The 22,330-nt window shown below is 37.3% G+C and overlaps 1 protein-coding gene across 7 annotated transcripts in view; it reads right to left on the reverse strand.

The window, feature by feature from the left end:
- APAF1 (apoptotic peptidase activating factor 1) overlaps positions 1-22,330 on the reverse strand; it is a 78,111-nt gene continuing 55,781 nt past the window's right edge. For all 7 annotated transcript variants that reach the window (XM_029954462.1, XM_029954460.1, XM_029954456.1 and 4 more), the window contains 8 exons: positions 21,388-21,507; positions 18,938-19,054; positions 16,614-16,739; positions 10,744-10,863; positions 10,300-10,425; positions 8,283-8,408; positions 5,770-5,916; positions 1-987 (listed from right to left, as the gene is read on the reverse strand). In XM_029954462.1, the coding sequence (XP_029810322.1) occupies positions 841-987; positions 5,770-5,916; positions 8,283-8,408; positions 10,300-10,425; positions 10,744-10,863; positions 16,614-16,739; positions 18,938-19,054; positions 21,388-21,507 (1,029 nt within the window). In that variant the 3' untranslated portion in view covers positions 1-840. The remainder of the gene's footprint in view (positions 988-5,769; positions 5,917-8,282; positions 8,409-10,299; positions 10,426-10,743; positions 10,864-16,613; positions 16,740-18,937; positions 19,055-21,387; positions 21,508-22,330) is intronic.

Consider the following 22,330-nt stretch of genomic DNA (forward strand, 5'->3'; position numbering starts at 1 on the left):
ACTGAGCCCCTGCATCATGCTCTGCTGACTGTGGAGCCTGCTCAGGATTCTCTCTCTCTCTCCTGCCCCTCCCTTGCATACACACAGATGTGCTCGTTCTCTCGCTCTATCAAAATAAAAATTTTAAGAAGAAAGGTCAAGTTCAATCAAGTAACAAGTCTGGTACGTAAAAAAGCAGAGCAAGCAGGACAGCACCCAACTCAAAGACGGACAACTAGAGTCCTATAGTGGCACAGGGCTGCCATTAGCTAGTGAGGAAAAGGTAGACAATGATTTCTGCTTCACAAAAACTTTTGAAATCCAACACTCACTTATCTAGTGAATTTAAGGAAATGTTGCAAACTATGCACCCAGACCTAATACTTTTAAGCAAATTTAAGGGGTACAAATAAGCTCCAACATTGTAATTGAGAGAACTATACCCCTTGGGGTAATGTGGTTCAGAAAGCAGGCCTGCTACCCTGAGGCACAGCCTGCATAATAATAGCATTAAAATACATATTTCCTTCAAATTATTCTCATTAATTATGTCAAACAATTTGAATGCATCAAGAGAGAATTTTACCAACAGTATAACAAGGTACATATTTACATTTTCATTTGCATCTTAAGGACAAACTGTTAACAATAATGATGATGATTATGAAAAACAAGGTTAAAGGTATGTTCATTTGGGAAAAAGCTACATTAATACTACTCATCCAACCACAAACAATTTCATAATAATGCAATACTACAAAACAATTCACAGCTTTATACAAAGTTGAAATACAGAAGTTTCAATAAATTTTTTCCAATTCACAATTAAAAAGAGTTCAACTACATTAATCCTTAACTACTTTACTCTAACATCTGTAAAATATATAAAATACCAAGATTATCAACAGTCACATATGTTTTGAAGTCAGGGGACACGTGTATTTTCTTGAGATTGGTTCCGTTTGTGTAGAAGGTCTGTGAGGATTCCCCAGTGTCAACATTCCACCACTGTTCAGAGAAAAACAAAATTCTCATTAGATTGGTAATTACTCTGTGTGACAACTGTAGTTAGTGCCAGCCAGATTCTTCACCCTATCACCGTCCCACTCCCAAACTTCAGCAAACTGCAGGGGGAAAAGTCTGAGGTTTAATGCTGAATACAATATTATTAACCCAGTCAGTATTTCCTGATTAATCCTAGTGACTGCCTCACAGCTAGGCAACACCTAACCCCACTGCAAGGTGTGCTGGGGAAAACATGTAGACTATTGAAAGCTACCACCCAAAGTAAACTATGGCCATGACTGCACTGAACTCTGCTGCTTGCATGTCTTTCTCAGTAGAATGGACAGAATACCCCCTTTTTTCTTTAAAAATGCCCCTTTGCACGGATGCCTGGGTGGCTGAGTCAGTTAAGTCCACCTTCAGCTCAGGTCACGTCTCGCACCCTGCACTGGGCTCTGTGCAAACAGTTCAGAACCTGGAGCCTGCTTCAGATTCTGTATCTCCCTCTCTCTCTGCCCCTCCCCGCCGCTTGTGCTTTGTCTCTCACAAAAAAAAAACATTTAAAAAAATTAAAATTAAAAAAATTAAAATGCCCCTTGGCAGACACAGACTGGTATTCTGACAGACATGGAGACTATTTCTTATTATAGGATACCAGATAGAATGTTCTCTCTAATCTTCCTTTTAATCAGGATGATTCAAGAGCCCTTGACCATGTTTCTCTATAAAATAGTCTATATATTTATTTGCTCAATAAATATTGAACGTCTCAAATGCAGCAGGTACTCTGGCCAAATCCTTTCTTTCTCCTCCCAATAACTGAATTCACTCCGATTATTACAGTTTTTATACTCATTTACCAAATGGAGATGTTCATAAAGCTTACCCATGTATGTCATAGCTAAAATAAGGTCAAAAGAGAAATGTACATGAACCCCTTTTGAAAAGGCATTAGGTACATCAAGATGCAGAGTATCATGAACAAAATAATGGTGTCACTCATTTTTGTATCTGAGGCAGTGCCTAGCATTCTAACATTCTGGGTAAGCTATTGGTGTTCCCTCAGTATAGTAACTGGTAAAGGATACCCCATGGACTTTAGTAAACCTCACTACAGCAACTTGTACCAACTTGAAATTTTCCAGAACTAGCAATTTTGCTCCATAAAATAGCAGTGTAATCAAGACTGCACAGGACACATCCCACCTACTTGAGAGAAAATTCATTACTTTTCATTCCCTAGAAACAAATCATGGAAATATTAAGGCCCTTACAGATCACCTAGGTCAACTGCCTCATTTCACAAATAAGGAAACCAGGGTTTTGAGAGATGAAAGGCCTCGTCACCTAGGATGACACCGCTAGCAGGTGGCAGAAGTGGAACTGTTTCCAGTACCTAATCTAGTGCCACTACCTTTCCCTCTACTGAAACAACATTGTATCAAGCCACTAACTTGAATACTAAAAAACAATGACATTAAAAATAGGGAATTTTTAGGGCAATGAAACTATTCTGTATGATACTACAATGGTGGACACATGTCATTATACATTTGTCAAAATACACAGAATGAACACCACCAAGAGTGGACCTTAATGTAAACTATGGACTTCAGGTACTAATGACATGCCACTGTAAGGTCATCAATTCTAACAAATGTACCACTCGGTTGATACTCTGTGGACAGTGGGGGAAGGCTGTGCATGTGTGGGTGCAGGAGGTATGTGGGAACTCTGTACTTTCTGCTCAATTTTGCTGTGAACCTAAAACTGCTCTAAGAAATAAAGTGAATTTGGGGCACCTGGGTGGCTCAGTTAAGCATCTGACTTTGACTCAAGTCATGATCTTGTGGCTCATGAGTTCAAGCCCTATGTTGGACTCTGTGGTGACAACTCGGAGCCTGGAGCCTGCTTCAAAAATAAATAAAACACAAAAAATTTTAAAAAAAGAAAGCGAATTTTTAAAATAGCTAACATTTACTCAGAGTACACTATATGACTCTATCTATGTATGAGGGCTTTGCATATATTAACTCCTTTAACCATCCCAACTCTATGAGCTAGAAATTATTATACCCATTTTACAGATGAGAAAATCAAGGCAGAGAGAGATTAAATAATCTCATGCAAAAATCACAAAGCCAATGAGTGGTGGAGCCAGGGTTTGACTTTGGGGAATCTGCCCAAGCCTCACTCTCCTGAACATTACATTCTCCTTTCTCTATGTAATGGCAAACCTGCTTTTATCACCATGTACTCATTTCAAACCAGCCTTTCTTCTCAAAAGTATGAATTAATGTAGATTTCCTGTCATTCTAACAGATGTACTCTATGGCATAACACAAGTAAACAGCTAAATTATATTAGTTTCTAACTTTATAATAGGGGTGCCTGCGTGGCTCAGTTGTTTGTGGGATTGAGCCCCACATTGGACTCTGGGCTGACAGCGTGGAGCCTGCGTGGGATTCTCTCTGCCCCTCTCCCACTCGTGCTCTCTCTTTCTCAAAATAAATAAATAAAGTTAAAAAAAAAGAATTTTGAAACTTAAGAGCTTTTTAGCAACTGGATATCTACTTTATCCTGCTGACATTCAATTTATATAGCTTAGATTCTTTAGTAAACAGACGCAAAAGGCCCATTCCTTTGGACACTACAGCAGCTGTTCCTTCTTACTTTTAATTTGCTGTGCTTTTGATAGTCTTATTAACATGCTAAGTAGATGCAGGCTGGGCTATATCATAACCAATATAACCATGCTAGTAATGAAACAGAGGGAAGAACAGCTTGATTGTCATTTAAATATACAGACTGAATGTATAGGCTATAGGTTCTTAGATCCTTAAGACACAGTACAGTGCAGACATCTATTCTGCTGCTCTCTTTTAAGGTTCCCCAAGAACTCCGGAAATTTAGTCACTGGCTGCTATCACATCTTGTAAGCCAGATTCATGATTATGTGACAGCCTTCTATGGGGCCCACAGAGAATCAAACAACGTGGTCTCTAGAAGCTCAGTGTCAAAGTTGAGTGGTAATGAAACTCAAGACCCCCTGTTTCCAACCCAATGATCACAATGCTGCTCCTCTAAGCTTCCTCCTCAGATCAGACTAAGAGTCACAGTTTATCTTTACACTCAAGGAAACCAAATGGTGATAGTTTCAAGATCCCTCCCAATAAGTAATCAAATAAACTATACCAAAAAGATAGTTTAATGCAACATTCTATAAACAGCATTGTATTCTCAATGCAAACTCAAGAGTTCATAATAAACATCCACCCCACAGAGCTAAAAACTGTCTTCTTTCTCATTAGGTACATTTTTATGTTTAGTAAAACTATTAATTATGTGGATCTCATATAACCAAAAACTTCAATCCATTCAAATATTTTTGAAAATCTATATTGTTAGACAATAAGAATCATTTCCTACACTTGAATGTTTTCAGCAAGAAGTATTATCTAATTTATGAGGGATCTTTTTTTTTTAATGTTTTATTTGAGAGAGACAGACAGAGACAACATGAGCAGGGGACACAAAATCTGAAGTAAAGCTCCAGGCTCTGAGCTAGCTGTCAGCACAAAGCCTGACACAGGGCTCGAACCCACGAACCGTGAGATCATGCCCTGAGCCAAAGCCGGATGCTCAACCAACTGAGCCACACAGGCACCCCTTGGGATCTATTTTAAGTAGTCAGAACAATATATTGTATCTTCAACCCCTTTTAAAAGTGTACCACCATTCAAAACACTGACCTCAGGCATCCCCCTTCCTAAGAAACCTCTGTTAACTCCATCTTTATGCACGCATGTCCCAAAGCCTCCTGTATTTTAGAGACTATTTATTTATTGTCTGCTTCCCCCAAACTATAAGTCACTGAAAGGCAAAAACCAAGTCTTAGACACTGTGCCATACAGCAATGTCTTAGCACACAGTGGGCACTTAACATATTCTTATTGAGTGGATGGATAAATACAAGCAAGCACTAAAAAATAGCCCTGAGGCACTATAACACACTCAATGAGCATCAGTCTCCTCACCTACAAACCAAGGGTAATAAAATTTAAGCTTACAAAGCTGGCTTATGAAATAATGTAAGTAAAGCATTGTGTAGGCTATAAAATAAAGCAATATGCTCTTGCTACTATTATTATTACAATTACTACTACTTCTGCTACTATTACTAGTACTTAAGAAATTTCACAGGGCATCTAGGTGGCTCAGTCAGTTAACAGTCCGACTCTTGGTTTCTGTTCAGGTCATAATTTTGCAGTTCATGAGTCTGAGCCCCACATCACGCTTTGCAGTGACAGTGTGGAGCCTGCTTGGGATTTTCTCTCTCTCCCTCCCTCTCTGCCCTACCCCTGCTCATGCTGTCTCTCTCTTTCTCTCTCAAAATAAATAAACCTAAGAAGAAAAAAAAAGGAAATTTCACAAATAAATTTTTTCACAAGTAATTAAAGACTTTCAACCAAAATAGTTAACCATTGGTGAAGTAGAAAATAAAATTAAGTTAAACACCCAACTTTCTAGTCATTCTGATCTTCTAAGTATGGGGCAGGATGAGAGCCGTGTACAGAAAACATCCCTACACCGTCATCAAAACTTCCGGGAACACTGAGGAAAGCAGCCTTGCAGGTTTGTCTCATCTCGGCCAAATGAGGATAATAGTCACTGCCCTTCCATTCTGCTGGGTTATACGAGGCCCAACTGAGAAACAAGTGAAAATAGCTTGGAAAGTAGTAGATAGGCTGTTCTTTTCTTTCACAGTCTTTGAGGAACTCCTACCTTAAGATACCCTCCAGCAGAGACAAGCATTTTGCTGTCTGGTGAAAAGCAAAGATCAGTCACCCAGCCTCCATGGGTAGCAGCGCCTTCTTCTATTAAAATCGGAGCACACAAATGAAGCAGCTCACCATTTGAGACATTCCATATCTACCAAACAGAATACACAATGCATTAACAAGGTCACCCAAAAGTTCTATATATCTATCCATCTCATCTGGAGCATATTTGGAAATCTTTCTTAAAAGTATAATTACAATTCAGTGATACCTTAGGAATTTTTTTTAGGTTGCATTCTCCCCGTCCAATTTTTCAAAAAACATTCCCTATAATAAAAATGTATTTATTATTATAAAATGTATTATTATTATATTTATTATTTATTATCATTAACCATACTCCAAAAAATAAAACAAGAGAACTTAGAACAATTGGTCAAAATCCTGCGATTCTTTTCATTTGATAAAAAGAGAATAATGGAAGAAGCTTGGAATAAACAAAAAAGGACTGACAAACTATGTCAAAAAAAAAAAAAAAATAGGATTCTAGGACAGGATCTACCATGAAGAATGCTGATGAGGTCATTCAAACAAATTTAAACAATAAGTGCCTATAAGGTTTTATGTATATGTATATAAACATTTATATACATATATAAAAATTATTTTACTAGACCCTTATAAACAGCTCAATCACTTACAGATGCTAATATTTCCATTTATTTCCAGTGATAATTAATACATGGGTGGTACTCTATAATATTTCAAATAAGTGAACAACTGAATAAGAAAGAGGCATAAACAGCAAAGGAAAATAACTAAAATCATTTGTAAATGTTTTCCTAGAATATCAAAGAAAACCAAATGGACAAACTCATTAGAATTTAGTAAGATAGCTAAATATCAGAGATACACATATAGAGAGAGAGCGAGAGAGAGAGAGAAATTAACAGCTACATTTTGAATAATCAAATAGAAAAACAGGGTACCTGGGTGGCTCAGTCATTTAAATGACTTCGGCTCAGGTCACAATCTCATGGTCCATGGATTCAAGCCCTACATCAGGCTCTGTGCTAACAGCTCAGAGCCTGGAGCTTGCTTCAAGTTCTGTGTCTCCCTCTCTCTCTGCACCTCCCCTGCTCGCACTGTCTGTCTGTCTATCTCTCTCTCTCTCTCTCAAAAATAAACATTAAAATAATTTTTTTAAGAAAAGCAAAATTTTTGTTTAATGTTACTAAAGTAAAATTTTTAAATAACATGCATTTAAAAAAAGAGAATTTGGGGTAGCTGGGTGGCCTAGTTGTTTAAGTGTCCAACTTCAGCTCAGGTCATGATCTTATTATGATTCGTAAATTCAAGCCCAAGCCCCGCATCAGGCTCTGTGCTGACAACTTGGAACCTGGAGCCTGCTTTGGATTCTGTGTCTCCCTCTCTCTCTCTCTGCCGTTCCCCAGACATACTCTGTCTCTTTCAAAAATAAACTTTAAAATTTTTAATTTAAAAAACTTAAAAAATAAAGAGAATTTGTTTCCTCAAGGTTTTCTGAAAAATGAAATATTCCTTCATAACCAGATAACCAGTAAAGCAGACCTTTTCATCCGAGCAAAATGAATGTTCCCAAAGAAGCCCTGCCACTTCAGCGGACATGCCATTTATTAGAACAGTACAAAGAAGGTTGGTTACTTAGTCCTCAAGCAGGAGAAACTTAATTTTCCTGGACAGTCCATCTGATAACGCCTCTATTCCTGCAGACTGAATACTCTCTCATGAATTTTAAGTCTTCCTTTGTAAAAAAGGAAAACAAACAAGATGCTCCTAAAATACACTGGTTACTAAAGCAGCCATCCCAGTGCCCAAATTTTTCCCATCAACTGCCCAATCCTTCTAACACAACCGGAGGCAGACAGTCCCATGAGGACTGTAACAGGCCACACTGTAAATGTTGACTATCTAATGGATATAGTTTCATTAAGTGATTTTTTTTCTTTCAGTGCTTAAAAGAGCAGAATTATTTTCTTCAAATTCTGCCACTGTAAACAACCTTTGGTTCGAGTCCAAGAATTTTAATGAATCAGTCTCAAGCTAAGAGCAGACAACTAAGTGCAAATAACTCAGGAATTTGCCTCCTCACATTCATAGACTCTATTCTTTTTTTTTTTTTTTTTTAAAGTAGGCACGATGCCCAGCACAGAGCCCAACATGGGGTCTGAACTCACGACCCCAAGATCAAGATCTGAGCCGACATCAAGATTTGGATGCTTAACTCACTGAGCTACCCAGGTGCCCCCCAAAAACTCTAACTCATATACTTCATTCTAACTAAAATTAATTCTCTCCTGCAGAGGAGTGCAGCTGTGAACATAATGTACACAGGAAATAAAGCATAAATGTCTCATCCAACCAGAACTCCAGGGCCTGTGCTTCTCAGTCACATTAACAAAGATCATCAGTGTGGTACAGAGTGCTAATTAAAGCTACAGAGAGAGAATGGTGCTTTTATGTCAGCAAACACCCTACCCTGATTTCTCCATTGTCATCTCCAGTCGCCAACAGGGTACTGTCCACAGAGAAGGCAGAGCAGCGCACACAGCCTTTGTGGCCCCTCAATTCATGAAGAGGGGAAAGAAGTTCAAAGCTCCAAATCTGCAAGGCAATTAGGACTGTTTAAGAATAGTAAATACACTCGGGGCGCCTGGGTGGCTCAGTCGGTTGAGCCTCCGGCTTCGGCTCAGGTCAGATCTCACGTTCGTGAGTTCGAGCCCCGCGTCAGGCTCTGTGCTGACAGCTAGCTCAGAGCCTGGAGCCTGCTTCCTGTTCTGTGTCTCCTTCTCTCTCTGCCCTTCCCCCTCTCATGCTCTGTCTCTCTCTGTATCAAAAATAAATAAAACATTAAAAAAAAAATTTTTTAAAGAATAGTAAATACACTCAAAATAAGTACCTGCAAACCCTGCCCTGGGGCTAGTTAGCTATAAATTCAATCATACGGAATTTCTAACATTCAATAGTTCATAAATTTTCATTAGAGGTGCAAGTTTCAACTTGCAACACTATTTTTTTTTCCTGATCCTCCCTTTAATTACTCATGTTAACTTCAGCTCAAGGACCAAAATCACAGCTTCTTTAATGTAAAATTTAAAAGAAAGAATAGCAAATCAGTTAAGAGCCATCTATAGAGTAGAGCCAACTTGACTGTGAGTCCTGGCTCCCTTATACTGACAAGTTCCTTGTGACCTAGGACAACCCACATGTTTCTCTAGCTTTCGTTTCTGCACCTGTACAACGGGATAATAGTACCTATGGTGTGAAGATTAAGTGAGATAATAGTGAAATTTTAGCACAGGGCCTAATATATGGCAAGGGTTCTTTAAAGGTTAGTCACTATACTATCCTACTGTCTTGGCAGCCAAAATGCTGGTTTTTTTCTTTCCAATAGTCTCCTTTGTGGTTCAACATCATCACAATTTAACAAGAATGTACTGAAATTACCATGTTTCAGACACTGAGCTAAGAACTGGTGGTACAAAGATGAATTAAATACAGTCCCAATTCTTGAAAACTCTATAATCAAGTATACAGACTTACAAATCATTAAGTAAATAGTTACATGAAGTAAATACTTTAGGAAACTGGAGTAATCTGGAACACTGAAGGTGGAGTAGCTAACCCCGCCTGAGGGCCAGGAAAGGGTTCACTGAAGAGCTGACATCAAATCTATGTCTGAAAGAATGAGTCATAATGCTTCGAGTTAAAAAAGGAGACGGTTGTGTCACACCAAAATTAACTGAGTACACAGAAGATGGAGGTAAAAGTTGCTTGGCACAAAAGGAACAACGCAGCAGAAAGAGATGGTCAGGGGTAAAGGAATCTGGCATATAAACCATGAGATCATAGAAGTATTTCAACAGAAGACTCAGGTAGCAGTAAGGAAGATAAACTGGAGGAGGCACAGACCAAAGAAAGGTTCACCAATGAAGGAGGAGAGCCTAATCTTATGGATGGGGAAAATGAGAAGAATGAACCAAGAAACACTAAGAAGTAATCAACAGAGCATGAAAGACAGGAGAGAGTCCCAGTTAATTCCAAGGTTTGTAATTTGGAAAAATGGGTAATGAGTTCATTAACAAAGATGGAGAAAAAAGAAGAGAATGGAGTAGTCAATGTCCCCAGTTAGGCAGCATTTCACTGGAATGTGATTTTCACAAGTATCAACTTACATCAATTGCATAAACTTTTACTATGGATGTGCAATTAAATGTAAATCCCTTTCAGTGCTTTTTCCTGTCTATAATATATAGTAGATATTGCATTTTATTAGTAACAGACAAAAAAGTCCTTAGTAAGTCAGAAATCAAAGGTCCTCCATTTGCCCAAATTAAACTATTTGACACAAACTAAATGTCAATGGGCATCCTCCAAAAATTCACAAAACAGGAGACAGACACATAGAAACTTACTGTTTTATACATCATTTGGACTCATAACACATAACCAATACCTAACTTTCATGCATGCACATTTCAACTAACTGACCTACCTTTGCAGTCTTGTCAGCAGATGTAGATGAAAACTTGGTCGCATCAGGAGTAATATCACAAGAAAGTACTGTATCTTGGTGACAGACAAAATCTTTTTCTATTCTTCCAGTAATAATACTCCATACCTTCAAAAAGAAATAGAGAATTTGACACTTTTAAGAACATTGCGTATTACGGGGCATAATCATCTAGAATACATATCTATGAAATAAGAGCTTTAGCACAATGGTTGTTCGGACCTCTTTAAGTGCCACTAAACACGCAGATGAAGGTGACTGCAGTAAAGAGAAAACAGGCATGAGAAAAGAGAAATTTAAAAATTTAAGTACTTACCACCCATCTGCTTTTAGCTGTCACAATATAATCATTACAATATCAGAATACTTAAAAAAATAAAGAAAAAAACAACAACCTTAAAACAACAACCTTGTGCTTCAAATTACCTTCACGGTTCCATCAAATGACCAGGAAAGCAGTCTTGAATTTTTCAAAAGCTTAAAGTCTTTCACTGTTTCCTGATGGGCTTGTAGAAAAACATACTCCTCTGATTGCCAATTCCATACCTGATTATCAAAGAAATAAGTCTGTTATAACCCTCTCCCCATGATATTCCATTGGAGAAGTGGGGTAGTAGGTGTTCAACTGCCTAACATCTTTTATCCTCATGGAATTTCAGTAAAATGAAGACGTATACAGCTAAGTGAAATTAGTCAGAGAAAGACAAATATCATATGACCTCACTCATATGAAGACTTTAAGATACAAAACAGATGAACATAAGGGAAGGGAAGCAAAAATAATATAAAAACAGGGAGGAGGACAAAACATAAGAGATAAATACAGAGAACAAACAGGGTTGCTGGAGCAGCTGTAGGAGGGGGGACTGGCTAAATGGGTAAGGGGCATTAAGGAATCTACTCCTGAAACCATTGTTGTTAACTAACTTGGATGTAAATTTAAAAAATAAATAAACTATTAATAAAAAAAGAATAGCAAGAAAAATATAGTATACCCATTTTAGAGACAGAGAAACACTAGGATTAATTAACTTGACTAAAGGACAAAATAAAATATGTTTCCTACTTAATAAAAGTCATTTTCAGGGTGCCTGGGGGGCTCAGTCAGTTGACCATCTGACTCTTGATTTCAGCTCAGGTCATAATCCCAAGGTCATGAGATTGAGCCCCATGTTGAGATCTGTGCTGAGTGTGGTGTCTCAGTCTCTCTCTCTCTGTCTCTCTGTCTCTCCCTCCACCCCATCCCTGTTCGCACTCTCTCTAAAAAAATAAAAATAAATCTTTAGAAAAAAAATCATTTTCTTCAGTTTCTTAGAAAGCAGTTAATTACACCAGAAGACAGAGAAAAGCCACAATATGCTAGTGAGCTCTCCATCTGATTAAATTTTCCAGAGAAAATTATCCCCTATTACATATTCACAGTTTCCTAAACCCCACAAGTGAGGCCAAGACTGAAGATTCTAGCTCCACTAACAAACAATCCTAAAAAAAGTATGGAACCAGAAAAGACCCCAAATAGCCAAAGCAATCTTGAAAAAGAAAACCAAAGCTGGAAGCATCGCAATCCCAGACCTCAAGCTGTATTACAAAGCTGTAAGCATCAAGACAGTATGGTACTGGCACAAAAACAGACACTCAGATCAACTGAACAGAATAGAGAATGACCCACAAACATATGGCCAACTAATGTTTCACAAATCAGGAAAGAATATCCAATGGAATAGTCTCTTCAGCAGATGGTGCTGGGAAAACTGGACAGCAATATGCAGAAAAATGAACTTTCTTACACCATACACAAAAATAAACTCAAAATGGATGAAAGACCTAAACATAAGACAGAAAGCCATCAAAATCCTAGAGGAGAAGGCAGGCAAAAAACCTCTTTAACCTCAGCTGCAGCGACTTCTTATTCAACATGTCTCTAGAGGCGAAGGAAACAAAAGCAAAAATGAGCTACTGGGACCTCATCAAAATAAAAAGCTTCTGCATAGCAAGGGAAACAATCAGCAAAACTAAAAGGCAACCAACAGAAAGGGAGAAGATATTTGCAAGCAACATATCAGATGAAGGGCTAGTATCCAAAATCTATAAAGAATTTATCAAACTCAACACCCAAAAAGCATATAATCCAGTGAAGAAATAGGCAAAAGACATGAATAGACACTTCGCCAATGAAGACATCTAGATGGCCAACTGACAGATGAAAAAATGCTCAATGTCACTCACCATCAGGGAAATATAAATCAAAACCACAATCAAAATCTCACACCTGTCAGAATGGCTAACATTAACAACTCAGGCAACAACAGATGTTGGCGAGGATTCAGAGAAAGAAGATCGCTTTTGCGCTACTGGTGGGAATGCAAATGGTGCAGCTACTCTAGAAAACAGGATGGAGGGTCCTCAAAAAATTAAAAATAGAACTACTCTACGACCCACAATTGCACTACTAGGTTATCCAAGGGATACAGGTGTGCTATTTCAAAGGAGCATATGTACTGCAACGTTTATAGCAGCACTATCGACAACAGCCAAAGTATGGAAAGAGCCCAAATGCCCATCAACAGATGAATGGTTAAAAAAGATGTGGTATATATATACAATGGAGCATTACTTGGCAATCAAAAAGAATGAAATCTTGCCATTTGCAATTACATGGATAGAACTAAAAGGTATTAAGCTAAGCGAAATTAGAGATAGACAAATATCATATGACTTAACTGACATGAAGAATTTAAGATAAACAGAGATGAACATGAGGGAAGGGAAGCAGAAATAATATAAAAACAAGGAAGGGGACAAAACATAAGAGACAAAATATAAAGAACAAACACAGGGTTGCTGGAGGGATTGTGGGAGGATGGGCTAAATGGGTAAGGGGCATTAAGGAATCCACTCCTGAAATCACTGTTGCACTATATGCTAACTAACTTGGATATAAATAAATAAATAAATAAATAAACAAACAAATAAATAAATAAGTAAAACATTCCAGCTCCACTGAGGTTATTGAGTCCTACTGGTCCTAATGCCTGGGAAGGCTAGCTGACTAGAGCAGCATCAAACCAAGTCACAGAATTTCTAAGTTTTAGAGATATTAAATATCCCCCTTAGTGCAATCTTCAAATTGACAAAGTGCTATAGTAATTATTTTTCATATGGAGCTCTAGGAAGAACTCCTCAAGCACAAAAGGAAGAGAAGAAATTGAAATAATGGAGATAGTGCATGCAAAGTAGGCTTGAGGTAAGGTATGGGCTGGAAGTATGATTCACAACCTGAGAAGGGAAAAATAAAGGCAATGAATGCTTAAGTTAAAGCACAGAAACAGGAAAACATGGAAAGATTATGGGGGCCAGTTTATAGCTCAGTCTGGCTGAAATACAGAATATGCAGAACCATCAGAAAAATAAGGTTGAGAAGATATTAAAAAAAAAAAAAAGTCCTGTGGTCCTGAGGAAGCTGGACTTCTGAGCTGTGGGCAAATAAGTAGACTGGAACAGAATTTTCTAATTTTTAACATCAAGAATAAAAAGATACAGAAAAATCAGCAACTACCACAGGTATGCACATTAGTGATATTCTGGGTCAAGTTTTTGACTGGTGATGGTTCAACAGTAGAAATGTCTTTAGCCTTTTCTCGAGCTCTATCTCTTCTATCTCCAAGTGCTCATTCACAAAAGCAAGACATCAGGAGCAGGGTATCTGGATGAGAGCAAGGGGACCCAAGAAGAGGAGATAGAAATGAGAGGAATTTTAAAGAGAATGAATTAGGAATTTCAGCATTTTAAGAACTCAAGGAGATATGTTGGAGAAGAGGAAGAAACAGAGGTTTCTCTGGCTCCCCAAATCATATCAGAAAAGAAACGCACCCTGTGTGACTAACCATAAAATACACCTAGACCTAGAACTTTCTGGCTTGCTCCTACTTTCTGGGCATCACTGGACTAGAGAATCAGTGGCTACTATTAACAGCTCTTCCTGAGTGACTGGCACTGCCATTCCCAGATGTGTCTGATTCAGTGTTCAATTCTGAACTGGGTTCTTACTGCTGCCCTCCACATCAAGATGTCAGAGAACCTTACTGAGCAGACAGAACACGAAGTTCGACAATTGCTGAGGAAAGATTCAGAACAGCCTTAGAGGTTTTTGTTGCAGCTTTCCAATAAGCCAGAGATGACAAGGACACCCTTTTTACTGGACTCAAACCCACTGTACTACTTGAATTACCTTATAGAACAGCTAAACTTTCACCAGCATTAGCCAAATGTACTGAGTTTGGAGATGTCTCTCCCATGAGCTATAATTTTTGCAATGTATATATATTATAGAATGTTTTCAGCTATATAAATAATAAAATTTAAATTTTAAAAGTACTGAAGAATCTTCTACCTGTAAGAATCAATATAGTCTCATATACTGACTCAGGTAAACATGGCTGCTACTTGGGCTATATTTATCTCAAGAAAAAGGACGAAAAACTACCAAAGGCCTCGATTTTTACAACTCTAGATGCTATAAATGAGTGAGTTCATTTTTCAAATTTTGGCAATAAGTTTGGTTCAGCTCAACACAGATTTACTGAACTCTTGCTAATTTCCAGGCACTGGGGATACAAAGATGAATAAAATAAACCTCTAAGATGGTAACTAAGTGACATGTGTGTGGATACATTAACTTGATCACTGTAATTATTTAACAATGTGTATATATCAAATAATCATGTATGTCTAAAACATATACAATTTTGTCACACCTCAACAAAGCTGGGGGCTGGGGCACAAACTTCCAATTAATTATTAAAAAGTTAAAATAAAAATCCAACCAGTCAATTCTTAGAAATACCCACCAAGGGTTTTGTTACATGAATATATACTCACTAAAATATTTTTAATGTAAGAAGTATCCTGGATAGAGCAGAAAAAGAGGATGAAACACCACTTAACTCATATTCTAAAAATAATCTAACCCTGAGCCTAAAAATATTCCTAGAAATTATTTTTCTCTCTGGCTGAGAATATCTGATGTTCAAGCAGGTCATTAAACCTATGATTTTAGCTTCTGACAGAAAAACTAGACAGTATACAAGGTCTCAACAGAATCTCAAAGCCATCTGGAGAGGAAGAAAGGTGAATATTACACTGAGTTTCATAGCTAATACTAATAATAGTATCACGGGAGCAAGCCTAGAGTAAGTTTCTGCACTGAAATCAAATTGCAATCCAATTGTACAGAATTCACAAAGACATAACATAAAAGGATATTTTTCAAAATAATTTTTATTTATTTACATAATCTCTATCTCTATCTCTAGTGTAGGGCTTGAACTCATGACCCTGAGATCAACAGTCACCTGCTCTTTCAAATGAGCCAGCCAGGCACCCCGTCAAAAGAGTTTTTAATACTGTAGGGGCACCTGGGTGGCTCAGTCGGTTAAGCATCTGACTTCGGCTCAGGTCATGGTCTCATGGTCCATGGGGTCGGGCTCTGTGCTGACAGCTCAGAGCCTGGAATCTGCTTCAGATCTATGTCTCCCTCTCTCTCTCTCTCTCTGCCCCTCCCCCGCCCCCCCCCTCTCTCTCTCTCTCAAAATAAAACACATAAAAATTTTTTTTAAGAATTAAAAACATTATAAACTTGAGATATGGGGGGCATGAAAGTAGATATCAAAAGGAGTATCTAGAAGCTAAAAGAAGTGCTTTTGGATAATGAGCAATGGGAGACTTCTTTTCCATAATGAGCTCTGTAATACTATTTAAGTTTTAAAAGCATGTGCATTGGAACTTCAATAAAAGTTAAATTTTAAAGAACATATAATAGGCATAAGGCCTCCATATCCACAAACCTTCATTATGGCAAACTATTCTTTTTTTTAAAGGATTTTATCCCTATAATAAACATCTTATTCTTTTTTTTTAACATCTTATTCTTAAAAGGATAAAATTCTTTGACTTTACAACTATAAAGAAAAATAAAGAGAAATTACATAAATGTGGCAAAAAAGTTTATTTAGTGATTGAAATCCAAATACAAGGCAGGCAGGAGAACTCAAATGACTCCTTGATCTTCAAAATAAAGTCTTCCAGTAGAGGGTCCCCAAGTCAATTTGCCTGCCTCACCCACAGAAAGATATGAATCATGAATGGGTTTCATCTAAATCTATGTACATAATCTGAATGCATCCCCAAAGTAATAAGTTCTTAAATATTTAAAATGCACACCAGATATGAGCCACAACTAAAGGGCTCCTTTGCTAGAGTCAGCATGACATACGTTGGAAGTTGATTCTTCTCCTCACCTGAATTGAAGAATCATCAGAGCTTGAAATAAGAGTTTTCCCATCATCTGTGAACTGGATGTGCCGTACAGTTTTCTTGTGCCCAATCCTAGATTGGAAGATTCTGTTGTTTAGGAGTTCTAAAATCTTCAAAATAGAAAACCACAGAAAATTAGCACCAAGAAATTCAGCAACACCCAGGCATTACACCCCAAAGATATTAAATTCAAATTAGATACAGAAGGGCAGAGAATTTCCATCTCATAGTGCTTTCATTTTAATCAAAGACACACAAATGAATGTAACATACATATGCACAAGTGTATACACACACACACACCCTGAAATAAAACACTCACTGGAATGACCTGATAGCAGTAAAAACCAGTGGTCCTTCTGAGAACTCAACTACCCAATTCATCAAACAAGTGGCAGCCTAGACTCAGCCTCCAAAAAGAAAATGCCATGTAAGATGGATTAGAGAGAAGAAAGAAAAAATCCTGGATGATAGACAAGGCAAGCTCTTTATAAAACACCACAGAGACAAGGATAGAGGGGGTGGGTAATGAGAGAGACAACAAATAGAAAAGAGAATATGAGTAGGCTGGGGAGGTACACTGAGAACGCTTTAAAGGTCATGCCAAATGCAGAGATTTAAAAAGTGATTAACAGTCAAAAAAAGCTTTCCAGTGAACTGACCAAAAACAAAACAAAAAAAGTAAATATGGCTCTCTTGTCCAAATTAAAATGTACTCAAGGAAGCCTAAGGAAAATACAAATGATGTTAATATAGGAAATAGTAGAAATTTAAACCTAACCTGCATGTCTGATAAAAGGCCCCTTAGAAAGCAAAGGGGAACTGTGTGAACCTTCCCCAGTGAGCAGAAGAGACCATCTTAACCACTGCTGTAAGGAAAAGGCAGACAAGCATCATGGCACAGCAGCTCAGAGACCAGGGTTTGAATCCTAGCTGTGCCACTTACTGATTTAATCAAAGTTATGAAAACTTGGAGCTTAGACATCTGTAAAACAGGACTAACATCTAACATCTAGGTATTATAATAATTCCTTGAACAATCTGGTTAGTAAACAAACACCTAACGATGGTAGCTGTTATTATAGGATACTAGACTCAACCACATGAAAATGCCAACTTACAAGTTAAATACAGTCAAATATTGGTAATCTCATATGATTGATTTTTATATTATTTATATTATTTGATGACTTTGAGGACAGGGTTATGGATAGGCACATGTGTGTTTTGTGAATTATTTCCTTAAACTAAGGCTTATTCCAAGATACTCAGATTGTAAAAACAAAAAGAATGTAGTGCTGGGTTGGCAACAATGTTAAAAGAAAAAGGGAAGAAAAGATCCTTTAAGAATGAATAATAATATACCCCAGTTTGAAAGATGAGACCAAGAGGGAAGACTAAGGTGCACTCATAAATGCAGAACCATCCCTTGCTTAAACAACATCCACAATAAACTTTTTTCAGAGTAGCACTCATCTTCACAATAAATAATTTTTCACAATAATGAAAAAAAAACACCTAACCTCTGAATCCATGCCACAATGGCCATGACAAATGTATAGTAACACAATAACACTGGCATCACTTTCTAAAAGCTTCCTCCTTCATTCTGTGTGTAAACATATAGTCTCCTCTTTGTGGGGCAACAGAGACTAGAGAATATTTGTGTAATTCCTTATGAAAATAAATCCAAAGTAAAGTAAATGTGGCTTGTGCCACAATTAATAAATTAAGAATTCCAAAATGCTTGGGTGAGAAAAAAAGTGAGAAGGAACAAATGTTCCTTTGAAAAACTATTACAGACCCAAGACAATGTGCAATTTTTGCATTTTTTTATTTATTTGGTCTTCTGTAATAAGTTAAGGATTTCAGGTAGTGATGAGGTATACTTCTAATACCAAAAGTATATCAGAAAGGGTTGGTGAAACAGGTAAGCATAAGGCAACCCTGCACAGACATTTACAATGAACCTTATCAGTACCAAAATGAAAACCTACACCAAAGACTGAGTTGCTAAGAGGAAAAAAAAGTTATTTACATCTACATCGTTAGCTAAATCTCTGTGTTTGATATTCTTGGAGAACAGCAAAACACTAGGTAGACCATAAGACACAAGAAGACAAACCATAGTAAAGGCAATCTGAAAAATATATCACCAACAGGATTGTAAGATTAGTTTTAGTCTAACAGAAGAATGACTGATATACCACAAAAAGATGTAGCGTAAGTCTACAATGACAGACACACAATTAATTTTAAATCAAAAACTATCCTGCATAGAAGGATTTTGAAGACTAGAACAGAATACCTCAATGGCTCCATCTTCACCTCCAAATGCAATGTACTGAAGATGTGGACTTAAGCAACAGCAGCTAACTTGAGCTTCAGTCAGATAATCAATCTGACCTGTTTTTCCATTAATAAGCTAAAGAAAAATAAGACACAATCAGTCATTAGGCTGTAAGAGTAGTTTCTGTTCTTTACAACAGAGACTTCAATTGAAAACAAAGTGAAACACAGAAAATAACCAACAAGATCTCCCAGGGGAACAACAAAGCTCTATCCTAGTCTCAGCAGCTGCGTTTAGCACTTCATGCTTTCATTTCATTTCACTTTTGTGGTTCAAATACATTTTCATAAAATAAAATGAGCTTTAAAAGGTTTAAAAAGCAGCTGCTGTGCCTACCACCTGAGAAATATCAATTCATAATCCCACAGCTAAATCTGCACCCTGTTTTCCATTTCTTTACAAAGCCCATTTTAATAGGGCTATCGTTTGCTAAAGTATACTTTTCTGGTATTTTTCAAGAGGGCTAATGAAATGGGACTGAGACAGACATTATATAAAAAGCCAAATTCCATTTAAAATGAGTTTTAGGAGCACCTGGGTGGCTGAGTAGGTTGGGCAACTGATTTCAGCTCAGGTCATGTCTCACATTTCATTGAGTTCGGGGCCCCACATCGGGCGGGCTCACTGCTGTCAGCGCAGAGCCCGCTTTAGATCCACTGTTCCCCTTTCTCTTTGCTCCTCCCCTGCTTGTGTTCTCTCCAAAAAACACTTTTTAAAAACATCCTTAAAATGAGTTTTATATCCTCTAAGTCACTCACAAAACAGTATAAATTAAGATTCTTTCCCTTTTTCAACAGGGGAGAAGGGAGCTTTGGAGAAAAATCCATAAGCATAATATGGGTGGCTGGGCTTGTAATGCTTAATCTAAAATTAGCTAATTTCATACTATGTATCAATGCTAGCAATTATTTTTTAAATCATTAATAAAGATGCCTTATTGCTCAACTAAAACTATTTCTTAAGCTTAAAAAAAATTGTCAGCTACCTCTTTATGTTACAACCTAAAAGTCTTAAATCATTTTTCATCACCATGAAATAAGCAGTCATATCTGTTTCAAGCACAAAGATTTCAGGGTTATCAGTCAAGGCAGCCTTTTCTTTTCTGTATCTTTCCAGACATTCAAAATGACGACTGAACTGCTAAAAGATGAATTTATCTTTCTCTCAAAAATAAATTTCCATATTTTTCTAAGAGTGACTAAAACATGTTTTGTTCACTTAAATGGAACTTTGTCAGTTTAACTATCCCTTAAACTCTCTCATAATCACTGACAGAGAATAAAATACTTTTATAGTTGGATGACTTCTTTTTGAAGTCTCACAATTATGATAACTATTAAAGAAAGGTTTCACAAATTTACTAAAGGTAATACAAGCTGAGGACACTGAATTTGAGAAGAAAACTGCAATAGAAAATATCCCACATCTGCTAAAAATCAGTAATGAGGCATGCACATTCAACTCCACACCCCAATTTATCCTGGAAATACAGGGCATTAGAATCTCCCCATCAACATATTAAGGATGACAGTAAAACTTGTAAAATACAGAACAAGCCATATTAACGGGTGCCTCACATACCTTGACTCTGACCCCTGACAGGAGACAAGAAGAAATTACAACCTGCCATAGACTGTCACTCCCAGATATCTATCTCCTGAATTTGGAGTCCACTTTCACCCTATAATCAGCTCAGACTTCTAGAGATAAAAAGGACCATACAGTTGAAGAAAGTGAGGCTCAGAGAAGTGTACAACATCACACAAAATTAACTGACAATAAAGCCTAAACTTTACTGTTTAGGAGACGTGGGTCTCCTGAGTGAACAGTCACTGTTCTTTCCATTACATCAAGCTCAGCTTTGCAACCCCAGAGCTTGTGAAGCTCTGTCCTGCCCTCAATCACTCGGTCTCAACTCCTCCGGACTCCATGAAAATCAAGGAATGTGATCACAGATACCAACGGGAGAGGAATGAAGTGAGGTGACGTATCACCTTTTTAAATTCTAAATACAAGCATATTTAAGTCTCAACTCAAGACCCACATATATATTCAACTCATACCTACTGAGCACCTATTAGATACCACACATTTATGCCTGATCCCAAGTTCAAAACCTAACAAGAAAAATGTGAATTGGAAGTAGTTCAATCAAAACTATTTTTGGGGTGCCTGGGTAGCTCAGTCAGTTAAGCATCCAATTTTTGCTCAGGTAGTAATCTCACGTTCACTGGTTTGAGCCCCAAATCAGGCTCTGTGCTGACAGCGCAGGGCCTGGAGCCTGCTTCAGATTCTGTGTCCCATCTCTCTCTCTTTGCCCTTCCCCTGCCTGTGTGCTCTCTCAAAAATAAATGAACATTAAAAAAAAAAAAACCAATATTTCCAATTGTTTTCTAAAAAATACTCACCTGCAGATGTCTTATATTGTCAACTGCAAGAACCATCACTTCATTTTCTTGAAATACAACATCTATTTCTTGCTTTAACACTATAGCAGAGTTCTCACATACTTTCTTTGTCTCCCAGAGCTAATTAAGAGATTAAAAAAACTAAAATAAGCTAGTAATATCCTCTAAAATATGTAAAGAGAAGGCTTAGTCTTAAAGCAAGATACAAACCATGCTTCACACTTAAAATACCCATATACCAGAAAATTTTCAATTATTAGATTATAATTTAACAAATACTCATTACTATATTCTATAGTGAGTAGTAGTTGGTATTAAGAGTAATGGGTGCCCAACTATTAACTCTAGTTCCACCTAAAGTTATGACTTTGGGAAGGTTACTTAACATAGTGCTTCTTAAAATAAGAACTCCCACTAGTCTTCAAACTGTCTGATACCAACATAAGGAGCTGGTACCAGAACATAAATCAACTATACCACTAATACACTATTAACAGTATGCTTAGTGATAGGACTGATCTTTTTTTAACAAGATTTTCTTGATGAAGGAAGCAGTGAGTCGATTTACATTGTGGCTCAAGTTTATGGAGACTGGCACTTTAAGCAGAACTGATTTAGCCTTTTTGTGACTGTTTTCCTCAGCTGCAAAAAGGACTGCTGTGAGAATTGGCAAATATAAGTACAGTACTTCTTACAATGTCTAGCATAAATAGTTAAAAAAAAAAAAACACCCTTTAGCTACACTGGATATAAAGTACTATATTAGATCCCAAAGGGATAAACCAGGGTCCCTAGCCTCAAAGGCCTTATAATTTAAGATGTGTAAACAAGTTAGAGGAGCAGTGGAGGACTAAAGGTGAAACGTAAAGCAAATCTGCACTTAACTTCCAAGCAGAATTTGGTTAGTACCACAAGAAAAGGACATAGAGTTATATGACATTAA

Source organism: Suricata suricatta, chromosome 10, assembly GCF_006229205.1.
Source record: "Suricata suricatta isolate VVHF042 chromosome 10, meerkat_22Aug2017_6uvM2_HiC, whole genome shotgun sequence".
Classification (NCBI taxonomy): Eukaryota; Metazoa; Chordata; class Mammalia; order Carnivora; family Herpestidae; genus Suricata; species Suricata suricatta.